At 46.8% G+C, this 21,807-nt stretch overlaps 1 protein-coding gene across 2 annotated transcripts in view; it reads right to left on the bottom strand.

Moving 5' to 3' along the window:
- The window catches only part of acadm (acyl-CoA dehydrogenase medium chain), a 45,751-nt gene that overhangs the window by 8,985 nt on the left and 14,959 nt on the right, over window positions 1–21,807 (bottom strand). For both annotated transcript variants that reach the window (XM_052011901.1, XM_052011900.1), the window contains exons 2-9: window positions 21,356–21,464; window positions 18,017–18,114; window positions 16,331–16,400; window positions 14,008–14,108; window positions 9,522–9,602; window positions 9,302–9,432; window positions 5,072–5,180; window positions 523–663 (exon numbers count right to left, since the gene is read on the bottom strand). In XM_052011901.1, the coding sequence (XP_051867861.1) occupies window positions 523–663; window positions 5,072–5,180; window positions 9,302–9,432; window positions 9,522–9,602; window positions 14,008–14,108; window positions 16,331–16,400; window positions 18,017–18,114; window positions 21,356–21,464 (840 nt within the window). The remainder of the gene's footprint in view (window positions 1–522; window positions 664–5,071; window positions 5,181–9,301; window positions 9,433–9,521; window positions 9,603–14,007; window positions 14,109–16,330; window positions 16,401–18,016; window positions 18,115–21,355; window positions 21,465–21,807) is intronic.

Raw genomic sequence — 21,807 nt, 5'->3', positions numbered from 1 at the left:
ACAGAACAGAGCATGCACGATTACAGGAATTTCGCCCCACTAATCTATTCTGCTTCCAATCCAGGGATTTACCTGGTGTGGCAGGAAACTGGAACATCCAGGGGAAACCCACGGGGTCACAGGGAGAACATGCAAACTTGGGATCAAATCTGGGTCTCTGGAGCTGTGAGGCAGAGGATGTACCCCCTGCACCACACTGCCACCTCTTCTGTGTCATTATACAATTTAGAGTTTTTGAAATATTTAAGGCAGAGGGAAACAGGTTCTCCGTAAGCCAAGGGGTAAAAGGTGACTGGGGTAGGCAGGAGTGCAGAGTTGAAATTACAGTAAGGTCAGCCATGATCTTATTAATTAGTGAAGTAGGTTCAAGGGGCTCAACGTCCTACTCCCACTCCTAATTCAGAATTGTGTTAACTCACATATAATTCTCTTCTTCAAAATTAGTTGATATTCCCACTGAGTTGAAGCAGTGAGATCTCTGGTTATAGCTATAGTGTTGAACTAGAACTTAAGGTCACTCACCGGTGGTCTGGTTTTATCAAAAGCTCCCATGGCAATTTTAAACCCAGCTCCCTCTCCAATGAGGACGTTCTCCAAGGGCACTCGGACATCTTCAAATACAATACCCCTGGTATCTGAGCATCGCTGACCCATATTGAGCTCCTAGTGCAAGAACATGTACATCAGAAGCTATGAAGAACAGAACTCATGCCACTACACTTTACAGTCATACGTCGCTACAGACATTAACGCCACTGGTTGGTCTGATTTGGTTGGTACCACTCTTGTCTCCGAGTCAGAAGGTTGTACCTTCATGTCCTATCCCTAAGAAAGAAGGGAAAAATGTAGGCTACTACTTCAGTGTGCCACTGAGAGAACACTCTGGGCAATGGGAAAGGCCCCGGCAATGTTCTGAGGATGAACAGTATACATCCCGGTCAGCATGTGGTTGCACTGGAGAGAGTGCAGTGGAGATTCACCAGGATGTTGCCTGGATTGGAGGACAGCAGTCACGGGGAGAGATTGAAGAGGCCGGGCTTGTTTCCCCCGAATGAAGGGAGGAGGCTGAGGGGAGACAATAGAAGTATATAAGATTATGAGAGACATTGATAGGGTCAACAGTCAATCTTTTTCCCCATGGGAGGGGTATCAAAAACAAGAGGGCATAGGGTTAAGGTGAGAGGAAGGAGTTTTAAAGGGGATCTGAGGGCAAGTTTTTTTTTAAACACACAGAGCGGGTGATATCTGGAACTCGCTGCCAGAGGAGGTGGCGGAATCAGATACAGACACTGTGTTTAAGAGACAGATAGACATTTAAATAGGCAAGAAGGATTAGTGTAGATGGGCAAAAAGGTTGGCATAGACATGGTGGGCCGAAGGGCCTGTTTCTGTTTTGTATATGACCCAATGTTAACATCATTTGACAAAAAGATCTGGTTATTATAAGATTTGTAGATCGATTAGCGAATTAGCTGCGTTTCCCAACATTCTGATACAATCTACATTTTAAAAAATATTCCATTGGCTGTCATGTTTTGGGCATCCTGAGCTCAGTAAAGATGCTGTTGAAATGCATCTCAATGGTGCCAATATTAAACATTGCATTTTAAGCCAATGCCTGTCACAATGCCATATCACACTCCAGTCACAAGTTGGTCTGAGGTAAATTTCTGAAGCGTTTCCCACTGCTGCCTTCTTGATAAGAAGAAAGGTATTTTAAACGCACATTTTTTGATTTTGGTCCATTTCATGAAGTCACACCAGGGTAGGCCTTTCACAGTGAACAGTCTGGCCTTGGAGAATATTATAGAACAAAAGGACCGAGGAGTACAAGTACATGGTTCTCCGAAAGTGGTGTCACGGGTAGACAGGCTGGTAAAGGAGGTGTTTGGCACACTGGCCTTCATCAATCATGGCACTGAATATAGGAGTTGGGACATTATGCTGCAGTTGTACAAGACGTTGGTGAGGCCGCACCTGAAATATTGTGGACAGTTCTGGTCACCCTGTTATAGGAAAGACAATTAAGCTGGAAAGAGTGCAGAGATTTATGAGAATGTTGGAAGAACTCAGCAGGTCAAGCACCACCTGTGGAAGGAAAGGAATTCTATCCTCCCACAGATGCTGTTCGACCCGCTGAGTTCTTCCAGCATCTGCAGTCTCTTGTGTCTCCTTTATGAGAATGTTGCCAGAACTACACAAAAGATGTATTTCACTGTGTGTTTCGATGTACGTGACTAATAAAGAGATCTTAACTTGAGGCACTGAGTTATAGGGAGAGGTTGGGCAGGCTAGGACTTTAGTCCTTAGAGCATAGGAGACTGAGAGGTGATCTTATAGAGGTGTATAAAATCACGAGGGGTGTAGATAGGGTGACTGCACTCAGTCTTTGTCCCAGGGAAAGGGAATCGAAAACTAGAGGGCATAGGGTGAGAGGGGAAAGATTTAAAAGGGACCTCGGGGGCAACTTCTTCATACAGAGGGTGGTGCACATATGGAACGAGCTGCCAGAGAAGGTGGTTGAGGCAGGTACATTACAACATTTAAAATACACTTGGACAGGTACATGGATAGGAAAGCTTTAGATGGATATGTGCCAAACGTGGGCAAATGGGACTAGCTTGGATGGGAATCTTGGTCGGCATGGACAAGTTAGGCCAAAGGGCCTGTTTCCGTACTGTATGATTCTATGATCATTAGCCTATCAGAGAAAGATGCAAGTCCCACTATTCAGACAGTGGCAGTGCTGACTGGAAGATTTTCTGGACTATTGTCATACCTAAACACACATTTCACCTTTACGTGTTACACTGTGCAATAATAACCTTTCCTGTGAACCCAGTGAGTTTACAGGCAGCATGGGAAACTCCAGACACTGGCTCCAGTTACAAATTTACCAATGTTCCTGATCCTTGGTGTTTTAGACTCCAGCTGCACACCGGCTCAGAGTACGACCCTTGCCTTAGCCACATTCCCAACTGATGAGCAAGCCAATGCTGAACTGTCAGGATATCCCAACAATCGGATGCCTGATTACCAGCGTTCTTTACATTGACATTAGTCACAAGGCACAGACAGGAAAAGCTTTTGCCAGGATAATGGGATTCGGAGAGGAATGGGGTTTATACTTTGGGACACAAAGTGCTCTTACGATTACAATGTAGACCAGAGGTCACATCTCTAGAAGGGGTAAAACAACAGAGAGATCTGGGGACACAAGAGACTGCAGATGCTGGAATCTGGAGCAAAAACTGCTGGAGGAGCTCAGTGGGTCGAGCAGCATCTGTGGGAGGAAAGGGATGGTCGATATCTCAGGTTGAAACCCCGCATCAGGACCGCAAGTGTGAGGGACTGGCTATCCTTTCTCTACCCTCTGTGGTGGGGAATTCCACAGGTTCACCACCCTGAGTGAAAAAACCCTCATCTCCATGCTGAAGGTCATAGCCCCATCCTCCCCACGTTCGGTCTGTTGCGCCCCATCAGAATCTTTAAAGTTTCAATTAGATCCCCTCTCACTTTTGTAACCTACAGTGAATACAAAAGTAGTGAAATAGTTAATCCAATCTCTCGTCTTAGGAAGCAGTCTAGTGAATCTTTGAGCACTCTCTCTATAGCAAGTATGTCCTTAGGCAAGGCAATCAAAAGCACACACAGTACTCCAGGTGTGGTCTCACCATCGCATGTCCTGTGTAACACACCTGCGCTCAAATCCTCTTGCTTTGAAGGCCAGTGTACCACCCGGCTTCTTCCCTTCCTGCTTCAGTTCCATGGTTTACTTTCAGTGACAGATGTACAAGGATGCCCCAGTCTGTCTGTACACCAACACTTCCCAATCTAACACAGTTTAAATAATCCACCGTCCTTCTGTTTATCCTACTGAGGTAGATAAAAGATTTATGAAGATGTTGCCAGGACTGGAGGGCCTGAGTTACAGGGAGAGGTTGGCCAGGCTAGGTCTTTATTCCTTGGAGCATAGGAGAATGAGGGGTGATCTTAAAGAAGTTTATAAAATCATGAGGGGCATAGACAAGGTGGACGGTAAGTCTTTTTTCCCCAGGGTAGGGGGTTCCAAAACTAAGGGGGGGATAGATTTAGGGTGAGAGAGGAAAGATTTAAAAGGGACCTGAGGGGCAACTTTTTCACACAGAGGGTGGTGAGTGTGTGGAACGAGCTGCCAGAGGAAGTGGGTGAGGCAGGTACAACAGTATCATTTAAGAAGCACTTGGATAGGTACATGGAGGGGCGGGGCTTTGTGGGATATGGGCCGAACGCAGGAAATGGGATTCGCTGGGTGGGCACTGTTGTTGGCATGGACTGGTTGGGCCGAAGGGCCTGTATCCGTGCTGTATTGCTCACATTTATCCATTTTCCTGCATCTGCCAAGTTTTTGCTGACTTGCTCAATCCAAGTCACCTTGAAGCCTCCTTGCATCCTCCTCAGAGGTCACTTTAGAGTTGTCCACAAACTTCAATCTATTACATTCTGTTTCCTCATTCAAATCATTTACGTACATGATGAATACCTGAAGCCCAAGCACATATTGCACTAGTCACATTGATCCCGGGTTTTATAACTACAGGGATAGATTACAAGAGCAAGATTATTACCAACCAGCTTTATTAAACACTGGTCCGGCCACAAATGAAAGAACGTGTCCTGTTCTCAGAGCACATTTCAGGAAAGATATGAAAGCTTTGGAGAGGAAACAATTCCAGTGATGACGAACTTTGGTTCTACGAACAGACTGGGGAAGCTGGGGTTGTTCTCCATGGAATAGAGGAGGTTGTGAGGGGATCTGATGGAGGGATTTAAAATCATGAAGGGGTGTGGACAGAGGAGATAGAAACTGTTCTCATTCGCAGAGGAGTAGAGAACTAAGGGGCATAGAACGGAGGTGAACATGAAAGGGGGACACAGGCAGAGAGGTGCAGGGAGGGATTCCAGAGCTTGGGAGCCAAAGGCATGGTCATCATCGTTGAAGTGATTAAAACTGTGGGTGGTCACAAGCTCAGAATTGGAGAGAGCCAAGAGTTAACAAATAATTTGAGCTCTTCTCCGTACAGAATAATACCTTTCTTCCAACTTGGATTCCAGGGGAATCGGCATCCACGATAAATCCAGTGAAGGCCTTGCCCGCAGACGCTTTGGGATCAGGATTTGTGCGAGCCAGGAGGAAGTACCTTGGAAACAAATGTTGAACTTACTGTAGAAAAACAAGAGATGCTGGAATCTAGATGAAAAAACAAGATGCTGGAGGAACTCAGCAGGCCAGGCAGCATCCGTGGAGAAAAGCAGGCGGTCAACATTTTGGGTCAGGACCCTTCTTCAGGACTGAAGATAGGAACAGGGGAAGCCCAATATATAGGAGGGAAAAGCGGAGCAGTGACAGGTGGACAGAAGAAGGGAGGCGGGGTGGGCACAGGGTGGTGATAGGTAGATGCAGGTAAGAGATAGTGATAGGCAGGTGCGGGGGAGGAGGGGAGAGCAGATCCACCGGGGGATGGGTCAAGGGTATGGAGGCAGGCGGCATGGGGGGGGAAGAGGAGCAGAGGAAAAGGAGAGAGAGAAAAAAGTGAGGAGAAAAAAGAGAGGCTAGGAAAGGGAAGAAAAGAGGCAAAGTAGGGGTGGGGGGGGGTGGGGAAAGGGTGTGGGAGAATTCAATGTTCATCCATTAGGCGTCCCAAGACGGAAAATGAGGTGCTGTTCCTCCAGTTTGTGTTTGGACTTCTCTCAGCAGCGGAGGAGGCCGAGGACTGACATATCAGTGATGGGGTGGGGGGGACGGCCACGTCAGTCAGTTATGTCTCCGTTGCCTGTGACTTCAACTCCCCTCCCACCCCATCACTGATATGTCAGTCCTCGGCCTCCTCCGCTGCCAGGAGAAGTCCAAACACAAACTGGAGGAACAGCTCCTCACTTTCCGTCTTGGGACCTTACAGCCTAATGAATGAACATCGAATTCCCCCACTTCAAGTAAACCAACACTGCTCCCCCCATCTTGCCTCTTCTCTCCTTCCCTTTCCTAGCCTCTCTTTTTCTCACTCTCCTTTTCCTCTGCTCCTCTGCCCCCGTGCCGCCTGCCTCTCTAACTTTGACCCATCCCCCGGTGGGTCTGCTCTCCCCTCCTCCCCCACACCTGCCCATCACTGTCTCTTACCTGCATCTACCTATCACCACCCTGTCCCCATCCCGCCTCCCCTCTTCTGTCCACCTATCACTGCTCTGCTTTTCCCTCCTATATATTGGGCTTCCCCTTTTCCTATCTTCAGTCCCGAAGAAGGGTCCTGACCCGAAACATTGACTGCCTGCTTTTCTCCACAGATGCTGCCTGGCCTGCTGAGTTCCTCCAGCATCTTGTTGCTTTTTCATGTTGAACTTGCTGTCCTGAATCATCCATATCCAACTCATCATTTTGCTTCAGTTCTTAGAGATATTTTCCTCATTTTATGAATGCCCTTCACTACAGCACCCCAACTGACTCAAGAGTGACAGACTGCACCCCAGTCACTGAACCCCCTCCATCTCACTGGGACACCCTACTTCACAGTCACAGCTGTCTCATGGAAATATTCTTTCTGGATCCCCACTTTGGAAGTGTCTTGGAGAGAGGTGTGGTCTGGTCCAGTGGGGATTCAGGAGAAGTTGGGGTTATCCTTGGGTTTCCTCTGGGTGCTCCGGTTTCCTCCCACATTCCAAAGATGTATGGGTTAGGAAGTTGTGGGCATGCTATGTTGGCGACGGAAGCATGGCGACACTTGCGGGCTGCCCCCGGGACACTCTACGCAAAAAGATGTATTTCACTGTGTGTTTCGATGTACATGTGACTAATAAAGGTACCTTATCATATCTAGAGTAGAGATGACAAACTGGGAACAGTTCTTACGAAAGTCCTTGGAACTGAAATATTCTCTCTCCACAGATGCTGCCTGACTGGCTGAGTGTTTCCAACATCTTCTGTTTTATTTCAGATTTCTCACATCTGCGCTTATTTTGATTTTCAATTACAATAACTAATTTTTTCCCCCAATTAGTCACTGAATTTAAATCCCATACTACCTCAAACAGAGAGGAGTTACTAGAAACTTAAATGTGTGTCAAATATCAATCCTGGATAATAAAATGCATCGCAGATTCCTGAAATGCAGGCTCTGATCATTATTTCCCAGTCCTGTCCAACATGGACTTGGTGTTGCTGGACTGCCATTAATGATGGCTTTTAAAAAAACGAAGAGACAGAGATAAGACTGAATAGTTACGGTCAGTTAGCCTAGCATTAAATGTGCGGACTTGTTTAAGTATTATGGAGACAACAGCAAAACTGGCAGTGTGGTTGATGGTGAAGAAGAAAGTCCTAGGATACAGGAGGCTGGCACAGTGGTGCATCTGGTAGAGCTGCTACCTCACAGCTCCCGAGGCCTGGGTTCGATCCCAGCTTCCATGCACTGTCTGTGCAGAGTTTGCACGTTTCTCCCTGTGAAGGGTAGAATCTAGGGGGAGTTGATGGAATGTGGGAAACCACAAGGAAAATTATAGTGAGGGAATGGGATTGCTTCATGAGCTGGCACAGACTTGGTGGGCCAAATGGCCTCTTACGTGGTGAGGAACTGTGGGTAAAAAAAAACATATCAATGGGCTGGTTAGTTGGACACATGGAAATGTGGCAAATGGAATTAGTCTGGAGAAGTGTGATGTCATGCACTCGGGGAGAGCAAACAAGGCAAGGAACAGAGGATAACTGGAGGAAAACAGTGCAGAGGAACAGAGGGATTAGAGTCCGCAGAGCCCACAGGAAGCAGAACAGTGTACAAGGTGACAGATGTCCAGGAGATGCTTGTCTTTATCAACTAAGTCACAAGGTAGGAGCAGAGAGGCCATACTAGACAGGTATAAAGCATCAGTTGGGCCACAGCTGAAGGCATTGGGAGTGGTGTGGGGACAAGTGCACTGCGTGCTCCTTTCTTGTGCATTAGTCTGCTTGTAGTTTACAGTCAGCCAGGCATTTCCTGGTTTTATTCTTCAGTTTTGATGAACTAGAAGGACTTGTCTGGCCAATTCAGAGGTCAATTAAGATTTAACTGCATTGGTTTGGGACGGGAGTTGCAGGATGGCCAGGCCTGGCTGAGTGGCAGCTTTATGTGAGAACATCTGTAAAACAACTGGGTTTGAGTTAGGCAGAGACAGCGAGAGCGAGACGGCACGCTGGGGGAGTGTGCAAGCAACAGCTAGCAAGAGACAGATAGAATGCCTTAGTGACACATTCAATAGCATTTCAGGAGTGGCATGGGGGCTATCAAATTACTGTGGTTGTTTTGCAGTGAAGCAATTCTCTGGAACATCCTTCACTTTATTAGACAAATGCATCAGAGCTGAACTAAGCTGCTGAGCCCTTTGGGGCTGCTCTGCCATTCAACGTCACCGTCATCATGTTCCCAAGTTCACATTCCTGTCTGACATAGGATCCAAAATCCTACGGGGCAGGGAATTCTGAAGATTTGTAAATCAAAAATCACTGTGAAAGCCCAAGTCAATTGCAGTTTTCAAAAGAGAGGTGGATAAATACTTTAAAAGGTAAAAGTTATAAATACTGGGTAAAGGACAGGAAGAGCAGGAATGAATGGACGAGTTCTGCCAGAGCTGGCACAGGGATGGTGGGCCAATGGCTTCCTTGTACAGTGTACAGTTCTAGGAGTACAAATTTAATTAAATTGAATCATTCTGCATCAAACTGTTGCCTGGATTTTTTGCTTACAGTGTTAGCGATGGAAGTTGCCATGGTTCGGCTGCATCACCACAAGAAGGATGTGGAAGCCATAGAGAGGGTGCAGAGGAGATTTACAAGGATTGGGGAGCATGCATGAAAGCAGGTTGAGGGAAGTCGGCCTTTTCTCCTTGGAGCGACGGAGGATGAGGGGTGACGTGATAGAGGTGTATAAGATGATGAGAGGTATTGATCGGGTAGATAGAGGCTTTTTTTCCCCAGGGCTGAAATGGTTGCCACAAGAGGACACAGGTTTAAGGTGCTGGGGAGTAGGTACAGAGGAGATGTCAAGGGTTAGTTGTTTTTTTTACTCAGAGAGTGGTGAGTGCGTGGAATGGGCTGCTGGAAACGGTGGTGGAGGCGGATACGATAGGGTCTTTTAAGAGACTTTTGGATAGGTACATGGAGCTTAGAAAAATAGAGGGCTATGGGTAAGCCTAGTAATTTCTAAGGTAGGGACACGTTCGGCACAGCTTTGTGGGCTGAAGGGCCTGAATTGTGCTGTAGGTTTTCCATGTTTCTATCAGTTGGATGGAGACCTACCAGTTAGCCTTGCCTCCGTTGGTGATCCACATCTTCTGCCCATTGATAACATACTCGTTGCCTTTCTTCTCGGCTCTGGTCTTGATTCCAGCCACATCGGAGCCGGCACCTGGCTCCGTCACACAATAGGCCTGAGCAGACAGAAGAGCTCAGTTAGTGAGGGGTGTGCATGCTCGCTTCCTTGCAGCAAAGGATCTGACAAACAATTATCTGAACTCACACACATCAGCGGAGCTTCGGTCATCCGGCCCAGGTACTTCTTCTTCTGCTGCTCGTTCCCCGCCAGGATGACCGGCATTTGCTTAAAAGGAAAGAGGCTTCAGGTTACAGGAAGACAGTTTCTCCAGAGTCCCCCAATGATTTATCATAATCTAATAATGATGGTCCCTAACAATAATCCCCTGAAAGCACAGATAGTGATCACTGAACTTTATTACTTACTTACACAGAAGGCCATTCAGCCCATTAATTCCATGCTTGTTTCCAGGGGAGCAACCCCATTGGTCCATTCCCCTTTTTCCTTAATTCCCTGTACCTCTGCAACTTATTCTCCCTCACACAGGCCCATCAATTTACTTGCTAATAATAAACACTAAGGGACAACCTCCAGCAGCCCAACAACGTGCGGTTAGGAAGTTAACCAACAGAACGCACATCTTTGGATGTGGGGGGCAAACCAGAGCACTCGGGGGAAACCAAAGTGGTCACAGGGAGAACGTGCAAACTCCCCACAGACAGCATCGGAGGTCGGGATTAAACTCGGGTCTCTGGAGCTGTGAGGCAATGGCTCTAGCCATTGCACCACTGTGTTGCCCCATTTCACTGGTAGAGAGTTCAAGGCCAAGCTGTGCTGATGGGAAAGAGGTCCAGAGACAATACAGTTGTACTGAGCATCCTTGGCGTAGAGAGGGCTGAGGGGCAAACTGATTGAGACTGAAAAACAGATAGGGTGGATAGTGAAGCCCTTTCCCCATAGCAGAGTTCTCGATGACCAGAAGGCAGGGATATGAGGAAAAATGTTTTCATGCAGGGAATGGTGAGATTGGAATGCACTACCTGAGGGGGTAGTGGAAACAGAGACCCTCACAACATCCAATAAGGAACTGACTGTGGACTTTAGGAAGCTGAAGTCAGGTGAACATGCACCAGTACTCATTGAAGGGTTTGCAGTGCTAAGGGTGAACAGCTTCAAGCTCCTGGGTGTCAACATCTCAGAGGATTTATCCTGGGTCCAGCACACAGATGCGATCATGAAGAAGGCACATCAACATCTCTACTTTCTTAGAAGTTCAAGGAGATTTAGCATGCCACTGAAGACTCTGATAAACTTCCACAGACGTGCAGTGGAGAGCATTCTGACTGGTTGCATCACAGCCTGGTATGGAAACTCCAATGCATAGGAACTCAAGTTGCCGGTCACTTCACCTCCCCCTCCCACTCCATCACAGACACGTCAGTCCTCGGCCTCCTCCACTGCCAGAATTCCAAGCGCAAACTGGAGGAACAGCACCTCATTTTCCATCTTGGAACCTTGCAGCCTAATGGCATTGAATTCTCCCACTTTATGTAATCCCCTCAACCCCACCCCCCCCCCCGACCAAACATGCCTCATCTTTTCTTTTCTTCCCTTTCATAGCCCATCTTTTTCTTTTCTACCCTGTTTTTTCAGCCTTACCTTTGACCCACTCCCCAGTGGATCTGCTCTCCCCTCCTCCCCCGCACCTGCCTATCACTGTCTCTTACCTGCATCTACCTATCACCACCCTGTGCCCACCCCGCCTCCCCTCTTCTGTCCACCTATCACTGCTCTGCTTTTCCCTCCTATATATCGGGCTTCCCCTTTTCCTGTCTTCAGTCCTGAAGAAGGCTCCTGACCCGAAACGTTGACCGCCTGCTTTTCTCCACGGATGCTGCCTGGCCTGCTGAGTTCCTCCAGCATCATCGTGTTTTTCATCTAGATTCCAGCACCTGCAGTCCTTTGTTTCTCTAGGCTACAGAGAACAGTGGACACAGCCAGTTCCATCACAGGTACAGCTCTCCCCATCATCAAGGACACCTACAAGAGGCAATGTCTCAAGGAAGACAACATCCATCATCAGGGACCCCCACCATCCGGTCCTCTTCTCGATGCTGCCATCAGGCAGGAGGTACAGGAGCCTGAAGACCCACACCTCAAGGTTCAATAACAGCTTCTTCCCCACAGCCCTCAGGTTCTTGAACCGACCTGAAAAACCCTAATACTATCTCAGACTAGATTTATTTCTCTCTCACAACTTGCACTAGTGTTATTATGTTTATTTTGTTGTGAAGGTTATGTATAATTTAGGGTAATTTAAGTTTATGTTAACTTACGTTTGTAATGTACTGTGCTGCTGCTGCAAAAAGCTACTTTTCACAGCATTTACACACTGTATGCATGCCCATGACAATAAACTTGAAGTATCTAGATGAGCACATGAAATGCCATAGCATAGAAGACTACAGATCAACTGGCAAATGGAATTAGTGCAGATGGGTGCTTGATCAACATGGATATGGTGCACAAAGGGCCTGCTTCTGTGCTGTACAACTTTAAGACAACCAAATTTTGGTAAGAAAACGGGGAATGAAACAAGAGACCAGACCGCCGGTGGTTATCCTAGTGCTGAAAGAAGCAATAGTATGGACGTCCTCCTCAAAGGCAAGCCTCACACTTCTCACACCATGACCTCTACCTTCAAGAAGGACAAGGGCAGCTGGTGCATGGGACACCACGTCTGCAGGCTCCCCTCCGAGCAGCACACGTCATTCCAACTCAGAAATGTATCACTGGATCTTAACCATGGAACTCCATCCCCAAGAGCACCGAAGCAAGACCTTCACCAGAAGAACTGATGCGACTGGAATCAAGGCAACAAATGTATTAGCGGGCAGAAGATGTGGATCACCAATGGAGGCAAGAGAAACTGGTGGGTTTTCATTCCAATTGATATGGCCCATTTTCATCATCATAAGCAACCTTGTTCTCAAGGGCAATTAATGCTTGCTGTGACACCAGAAGCTAATGAATAAATTAGTGAAAACAGAATGTGCATTTGTCAAGGACAGGAATATGACCTGATCTGTGAGACACTGTTTGGGGGCCTATGTTGGTAGAAGGGAGAACTGAGAATAGAGTCACACAGCACAGAAACAGGCCCTTTGGCCCACCATGTCCATGCCAACCATCACGTACCCATCTACACAAATCCCATTTATCAGCACTTCATCAATACCTTTCTCTGCCTTGGTGATTCAAGTGTTGGTCCAGGGACTTGTTAAACGTCATGGGAGTCTCTGCCTCACCCATCCCCTCAGGCAGTGTGTTCCACGTTCCAACCTCCCTCTGGTGAAAAGAAATCCTCCTCAGATCCCCAGAACATTACTGTTGCTAGGACTCAAGGGCCTGAGTTTATAGGGAGAGGTTGGGCAGGCTGGGACTTTATTCCTTGGAGCGTAGAAGACCGAGGGGCAACCTTATAGAGGTGTAGAAAATCATGAGGGACATACAGGGTGAATGCACAGGGAAAGGGAACAAAAAACTAGGTTTAAGGTGAGAGGAGAAAGATTTAAAAAGGGACCTGAGGTGGTGAGTATATGGAATGAGCTGCCAGAGAAAGTGATTGAGGCAGGTACATTAACATTTAACAGACACTCGACAGGTACATGGATAGGAAAGGTTTAGAAGGATATAGGTCAAACACAGGCAAATGAGACCAGCTTAGATGGGCATCTTGGTCGGTATGGATAAGTTGGGCCGAAGTTGGGCCGAAGTGCTCTGCTGTGTCTTTCTATGACTCTATTTAACAAAAATAAGGGAACAGGTGATAACTGGCTAGTGGAATAGATGGGGGATCTATCCTGTCAAACACCAACCCCACAATCTACTTTGTCATGGCCTTGCACCTTATTGTAAGCACATACCACCAGGCTCAAGGACAGCTTCTATCCTGCTGTTCTAAGACTATTGAACAGTCCCCTAGTGTAGTGGTTAGCGTAACACTTTACAGCGCAAGCGACCCGGGTTCAATTCCGGCCGCTGTCTGTAAGGAGTTTGTACGTTCTCCCCGTGTCTGCATGGGTTTCCTATGGATGCTCCGGTTTCTTCCCACATTCTAAAGACGTACGGGTTAGGAAGTTGTGGCCATGCTATGTTGGCATTGGAAGTGTGGCGACACTTGCAGGCTGCCCCAAGAACACTTCGCAAAAGATGCATTTCACGGTGTGTTTCGATGTACATGTGAGTAATAAAGAAATCTTATAAGATGGACTATTGACCTCACAATCTACCTCCTTATGGCCTTGCACCTTATTGTCTGCCTGCCCTGCACTTTCCCTGTAACTGTAACACAATATTCTGCATTCTGTTATTGTTTTACCTTGTACTACCTCAGTGTACTGCGCAATGAAATGATCTGTGTGGATGGGATGCAAAACAAAGCTTTTCACCGTACCATGGTACATGTGACAATAATAAACCAATTTACTAATTTTATGCACATGAACCATATTTAACCGTAACTATATTTAACATCAACTGTAAATATCTGCATCAGAAATAGCCAAGGCATTCAGTGACTAGATATGGGCAAATTTAAGGCACAAGTCTGTCCCACCTCCAATCTGTTAGCTACAGTGACAACACTACTCACTGGAAGGAAGAAAGTCAAAGAACCTTCCAAACCTACCCCCAGTGAGTTGGCTTCTATTGCAGTTTGAATACCAGTGCAGCCATAAGCTAATTCTTCAGTTATGAGACAGGAATCGAAAATACCCAGTCCCAATCCACCTGGGAGACAAAACAAAAACAAGGGGAGGGGATGGAAACGCAGTCAATGAGAGCAGATTCAACAGGAGCTGCTGAAAATGTTATGGGCTAAAAGCAAGTGTTACAGTTCTGCAGGACATTGCAAAAGTACTTTACAGTCAATGAAGCTTTTTTTTAAAAAATTGTTAGCTGTAAAAACCTGATAATCCGCCACTCTCTGGACTTTGGTGGTGCTATTTGGACTTTGGTAGGGCTAGACTTGCAGATTTTCTGGATTATTGGATGTTAACTCTCATTAATATCCACAACATGCTTTTGATTCACTTTTTCCCAGATTTTACACTAGGATCAATTTTCAAGGATCCCAGTGAGTTTAAAGGGATGATGGGAAATGGCGCCCCGAGTTTAAAGTGATACTGCAATAAAAGGGAAAACGTTACAAACACTCGTCAGGTCAGGCAGCATATATGGCATCACTGAGCTGAAGCAATAACAGTCTCCATCCCCACGGATGCTGCCTGACCTGCTGAGTATTTTCTGTTTTATTGAAAAACTATCACAGTTTTGGGTGAAAGTCAAAAAAACTGCAGATGTTGGAAATCTAAAATAAAAATAGAAAATGCAGGAAACACTCAGCAGGTCAGGCAGCATCTGTGGGAAGAGAAAGGATCAGTGTTTCAGGTCAAAGATCCTTTGTCAGAACTGGGAAGGAGATAAAAAACCAGATAACTGTGTTTATAGCTTTACCCCATGGTCACCCCGGTTTTACCCCATCAGAGACACCCCCCTCCTCACCCTCCCTGCAGCTTAATGTTTTTTTAAATCTCCTTCAATTCTGATGAAGGGTCTCTGACATAAAATGTCAGTTGTTTCTCTTCCCACAGATGCCACCTGACCTGTTGAGTATTTCCAACATTTTCTAGTTTTACATTAATTTCGGCATTGAATGAATTCTTGGCCTCAGAGTTTTGGGAACAGTGCTCCAGATTTTCTATCCACTTTCCCGACAGGTTTCTGTTAATGTTTCTGCTCTACCCAAGCCTTCCCCCCACCCCTCCCCTTCTCCTCTTCCCCATATCCTTCTACTTCTCTCTCCTTGTCTATGTTCCCCAGTTCCACATCCTCACCACACTTTCTCTACAAGGTCCTCCAGAAACTCTTCCTGGATTCAAGATAAGATCTTGATGGGTCCCTTTTGGTGCTTTGGCTCAGAATCAGAAACACCTCCACATCTATTCTCACCAACACTCACATAATCTTAACGACCGCAATAAGGCCATCTTTGGCTATTCTTTTTCAATAGAAGCAGCTTTGCAAGTGTTACATTTCTGCAGGACATTGCAAAAATACTTTACAGTCAATGAAGTTTTTTTTATTTGTTATCTCTGTAAAAACCTGATAATCCGCCACTCTGGTGGGGCTAGACTCGCAGAGTCAGAGGTGTACAGAATGGAAACAGCCCTTCGGCCCACTGCATCTATACTAACCATCATGCCAATCTACACTAATTCCACCTGCCTACATTAATTCCATATCCCTCTCTGCCCTGCTCATTCAAGTACTTGTCCAGCTGCCTCTTAAATGTTGTGACTGTGCGTGCCTCCTCTGGCAGCTTGTTCCAAATAATAACTACTCTTTGTATGAAGAAGTTACCCCTCAGATCCCCTTAAACCTCCTCCCTCTCACCTTAAACCTCTGCCGTCTAGTTTTCACGCCTAACATGGGAAACAGACACTGGTCTATCTATGCCTTTCACAATTTTATATACCTCAATCGTGTTACCTTTCAGCCTCCTTCGCACAAAGCAAAAAAGACCTAGCCCATCCAACCTGTCCTGATAACTCAAGCTCTTCTGGTTTCACTTGTTAATCTGACCCTCATGTTATCATACATGGAGTTTGACTAACGGGTCTCCCCATTAGTCTCCCCATCAGTCTCCTCTCCTTTAGCTTCAGTGAGTCCTACTAAGAGCCTTACTTTTGACCTAGAACTCCCCATGTTATTAGCAAAACTAACATCCATCACCGAGTAGCCTTGAACTAAACGGTTCTCGGGCCATTTTGTTGGGTGGTCAGGAGTCAACCACCTTGGTGGTCCTGGAGTCACACGAGGGCCAGACGGGGGCGAGGACTCATTGCTTTACACATTACCCCAACAGCTCCTTGTACAGAAAACAATGGTTCTATCGACATTCCCGGCAGTTTCCCATTTTTAAAAGTTTCCCTCATCCTCTCCCTGCTTACCACAACTCTCAGGAATGTGTGTGTTCATCAGTCCCAGCTCCCACGCTCTCTTAATAAGTGGAACAGGATACTGAAGAGAAGGAAAGGCATTGTTAGCAGAGTGACACTGTCCCCCAACACAGATCTTCACTGGATCTCATTATTCTTTAACCTGAATAATTCACTTTGCAACATAGAATTATCCAGGTTTTTGAGGGTGTAGCTAAAGATCATTCAAGTTCCCAGGTATAAATATCACCAACAATTTGTTCTGGTCCAGCCACGTGGATGCTACAGCAAAGAAAGCGCACCAACACCTCTACATCCTCAGAAGGAAACTCAGCATGTCCCTGATGACCCTCACCAATTTTTACAGATGCACCATAGAAAGCATCCTATTCGGTTATATCACGGCTTGGTACGGCAACTGCTCTGCCCAAGATAAGAACTTGCAGAGAGTTGTGAACACAGCCCTGTCCATCATGAAAACCAGCCTCCCCTCCATGGACTCCGTCTACACTTCCTGCTGCCTCGGAAAAGCAGCCGACATAATCAAGGACCCCTCCCACCCTGGGAACTCCCTCTTCTCCCATCGGCCAAAATATACAAAAGCTTGAGAACACACATGACCAGGCTCAAGGACAGCTTCTATCCTGCTGTTATAAGACTCCGAATGGACCTCTCATATGCTAAAGATGAACTCTTGATCTCTCAATTGTCATGGCCCTTGGTAAACTGGTTTATGACTGTCAGTAGTACAGTGAAAAACTTGTCTTGAATACCATCCATCATTTCATTTCATTACAATAGATCATTTTATTACGACACTGCATTGAGGTAGTACAAAGTAAAACAATACAGAATGCAGAGTAAAGTGTCACAGCTACAGAGAAAGTGCAGTGCAGGCAGACAATAAGGTGCAAGGTCATAACGAGGTAAATTGTGAGGTCAAAAGTCCATCTTATCGTACTAGTGGACGATAGTCTTATAACAACAGGACAGAAGCTGTCCTTGAGCCTGGTGGTACGTGCTTTCAGGCTTTTGTATCTTTTGCCCGATGGGAGGGGGGGAGAAGAGGGAATGTCCGGGGTGGGTGGGGTCATTGATTATGCTGGTTGCTTTACTGAGGCAGCAAGAAGTGTAGACAGAGTCCAAGGAAGAGAGGCTGGTTTCCATGATGTGCTCAGCTATGTCCACAATTCTCTGCAGTTTCTTGCGGTCCCAGGAAGAGCAGTTGCCGTACCAAGCTGTGAAGCATCCGGATAGGATGCTTTCTATGGTGCATCTATAAAAATTGGTGAGGGTCAAAGGGGACATGCCAAATTTCTTTAGGCCCTTGCACCTTATTGTCCGCCTGCACTGCACTTTCTCTGTAACTGTAACACTACATTTTGCACTCTTGTTCTTCTTTCGTACTATGTCGATGTACTCATGTGTGGAATGATCTGTCTGGATGGCAGGTAAACAAAAGCTTTTCACTGTATCTCAATTCATGTGACAACAATAAACCAATTACCAATTCAGCCCATCACACACGCCATGTTCTCCACTGATGCGGCCTGTGCTTACCTTTCAATGCATCAGGTCAAATGTCCACCCCGGTCATTAGTCCAGGGTGGGATGGGGGGACGGTGCGGAGTTGTGTGGGAGTGGCCGTGCATGTACAGAGGTCAGGATCACAGAAAGTGCCCAGTACAGATCACTGACCTCTCCAGTCCTGTCATACTCAGCGGCTGCTGGAAGCAACTCCTCCCGGGCAAATTTCCGCGCCATCTCCTGGAACTCTCGCTGTTCTGCTGTGAGCTCTGTAACATTCAGGGTAAAAGCAAGAGGTGAGGGGTCTTTTCACTGGTCTAACGTTAAACAGAAGCTGCTTCAGCATTTGCTGCAACATTTTCCAATTGCAGAGCACCTCCAACAGTAAAAACGTCACACTGTGCTGCACAGAAACACTTTCCAACAATTGATCCTGAACTACGGAAGGCGGCACAGTGGGTAGAGCTGCTGCCTCACAGCTCCAGAGACGTGGCCTCTGGCGCTGCCTGTGTGGAGTTTGCATGCTCCCTGTGACGGCGTGGGTTTCCTCCCACATCTCATTGACCATTGTAAATTGCCCCTAGAGTGTGGGTGAGGGGTAGAATTTGGAGGGAGTTGATGGGAATGTGGGGAGAATGAAATGGGATCAGCGTAGGGTAGGTGATGGTCGGCAGGGACTCGATGGGCCGAAGAGCTGTATCCTTCTATGACTCGGGTCAGTATAACACACCATACTGCAGCCAACACTTTGCCAGTGATTCTATGCACCCTTAGCTGGTCTTCAGTCTGACCTGTCAAATGTGGGTTAGGCTTACAAATGGACTGTTGTGGGAAGGATATGCAAGCTCAAGAGGGTGCAGAAAAGAATTTTCTAGAATGGTTCAAGGAAAGACAGATTGGTTACAAAGTTTCTGTACTTGCCAACTCGGGCAGAAGGGGCTAGCTTAGATTGTCACCCTGGTCAGTATGGATGAGTTGGGCCGAAGGGCCTGTTTCTGTGCTGTATTACTCTATGACTACGACCAAAACTTGGCATAAGTGGTTGGTTGTAAGAAGCAAAAATCAAACAGCTGCAGATGCTGGAAATCTGAAATAAATACAGAAAATGCTGGAAACACTCAGCAGCTGAGGCAGTATCTGTGAGAGAGAGAAACAGGGTTAATGTTTCGGGTCAAAGGTCTCAGACCTGAAATATTGGGTCCATTTCTCTTTCACAGATGCTGCCTGACCTGCTGAGTGTTTCCAGCAGTTTTGGATTTTGCGAGGTGTCCTTACAACAGGAGCAGAAGTCGGCCATCTGGCCTGTCGAGCCTGCTCCATCGTTCATTAAGATCATGGCTGATCTGGCCATGGACTCAGATCCACCTACCTGCCTTTTCCCCATAATTCCCTACCATGCAAAAATCTATCCAACTGTGTCTTAAATATATTTAATGAGGTAGCCTCTACTGTTTCCCTGGGCAGAGAATTCCACAGATTCACTGCTCTCTGGGAAAAGCAGTTCCTCCTGATCTCCGTCCTAAATCTACTCCCCTGAATCTTGAGGCTATGTTCCCTAGTTCTAGTCTCACCAACCAGTGGAAACAACCTTCCTGCCTCTATCTTATCTATCCCTTTCATCATTTTATACCTTTCTATAAGATCCCCTCTCATAAGGCAAGAAAGAAAAGCAGAGAGATTTAGAGAGGGAACGCGAAGGCCTGGCTACCATTGGTGGAGCAATGAAAACAACCTCTGGCCTCTGAAGTGGAGGAGCACTCTGATCTCGGGGGAATTTATCGGACCAGAGGATATCAGGAGTTGCTTAAACCTAACACTGAGGGTCTTGAAAACTGGGATGGGATATTAAAATAGTGGCTTGCCAAACCAGCAGAGGCGTAATGAGTGGTCAGGACTTGGTGCAAGTTAGGATACAGGGAGCAGAGTTTCGGATGAATGCATACTCGTGAGTGTAAAATGAAAGATGTCGGCCAGGAGTGCACTGGAATAGTCAGGTCTAACTGTAACCAGGGCACAGATGAGGACTTCAGCAGATCTTGGGAGAGTGGGGAGAAATGTTGCAGAGGTGGGAACTGAGGTCTCAGTGGTGGCAGTAGATATATGGTCCAAAGCTCAAGCTCAACTCCGACAAGTGCAGTTTGTTGAAAGCTGCCTGAGTTATAGGGAGAGGTTGTGGTAGGCACAGCTCAAACGCCATCTATAAATTTGCTGATGACACCACTGTCGTTGGTAGAATCTCAGATGGCGATGAGGAGGCATACAGTAGTGAGATAGAATCAGATGGTTGAGTGGTGTCGAACAACAATCTCTCTCCCCAACGTCAGCAAGACCAAGGAATTGATTGTGGACTTCAGGAAGGGGAAGTCAGGAGAACACCACACCAGTCCTCATTGAGGGGTCAGCGGTGGAAAGGGTGAGCAGCTTCAAGTTCCTGGGCGTCAACATCTCAAAGGACCTATCTTGGGCCCAACACATTGATGCAATCATGAGGAAGGCACGTCAGTGGCTCTACCTCATTAGGAGTTTGAGGACATTTGGTGTGTCACCAAAGACTCTTGCAAATTTCTACAGATGTACAGTGGAGAGTGTTCTAACTGGTTGCATCGCCGCCTGGTACGGAGGCTCCAATGCAGAAGCTGCAGAGGGTTGTAGACTCAGCCAGCTCCATCACGGGCACAAACCTCCCCACCATCGAGGACATCTTCAAGAGGCAGTGCCTCAAGAAGGTGGCATCCATCACTAAGGACCCTCACCATTCAGGACATGCCCTCTTCTCGTTACAACCATGAGGGAGGAGGTACAGGAGCCTGAAGATCCACACTCAACGATTCAGGAACAGCTTCTTCCCCTCCACCATCAGATTTCTGAACGAACCATGAACACTACCTTGTTCTTTCTCTTTTGCACTATTTATTTTTGTAACTTATAGTAATAGTTATGTCTTGCACTGTACTGCTGCTGCAAAACAACACATTTCACGATATATGTCAGTGATAATAAATCTGATTCTGAGGCTTGGTCTTTTTCCTTGGAACATAGGAAAATGAAGGGCAACCTTATAAAAGTGTTTAAAATTATGAAAGGCATAGATGGACGGTAACAGTCTTTTCCCCAGGGTAGGGGAGGCCAGAACTAGGGGTCATAGGTTTAGGGTGAGAGGGGAAAGATTTAAAAGGGACCTGAGGGTCGACTTTTTCACCCAGAGGGTGGTGAGTGTATGGAATGAGCTGCCAGAGGAAGTGGGTGAGGCAGGTACAACAGTATCATTTAAGAAGCACTTGGATAGGTACATGGAGGGATATGGGCCGAATGCAGGAAATTAGGACTAGCTGGGTGGGCACTGTGGTTGGCATGGACTGGTTGGGCCGAAGGGCCTGTATCCACACGGTATTGCTCGATGACTAATTGGCCAGCTCCCGGCGCTCTTTCGACTTTATTGTTTGCAGCAGAGCACGGCTGCTCAGTACCCACACACCCGGCTGACGTTAACTTACTTGGAAGACAACTTACCAAAGTTGAATCCATGTCGCGCCGGGTTTGTCCTGGATGCAGCAGCAGAAGCCTGGCTGCTGGTCGACTGGCATCGCAAATGAGCACAGAGACTGGTCCTCAGCGCACGCTTCAATACGAAACAGAAATCGGATTACACCACGGATCACCCCATTGGAAGAGCCAAGCAGAAATTGTATTGCATTCATCACGGAAACCACCCTCCCCTACATGGACTGTCTATACCTCTCGCTGCCTCGGTAAAGCAGCCAGCATAATCAAAGACCCCACCCACCCTGGACATTCTCTCTTCTCCCCCCTCCCATCGGGCAGAAGATACAAAAGCCTGAAAGCACGTACCACCAAGCTCAAGGACAGTTTCTACCCCACTGTTATAAAACTATTGAACGGTTCCCAAGTACAATAAGATGGACTCTTGACCTCAATCTACCTCATTATGGCCTTGCACCTTA

This window comes from Pristis pectinata, chromosome 3, assembly GCF_009764475.1.
Source record: "Pristis pectinata isolate sPriPec2 chromosome 3, sPriPec2.1.pri, whole genome shotgun sequence".
Lineage (NCBI taxonomy): Eukaryota > Metazoa > Chordata > Chondrichthyes > Rhinopristiformes > Pristidae > Pristis > Pristis pectinata.
This window is presented reverse-complemented; position numbering and strand designations above follow the sequence as displayed.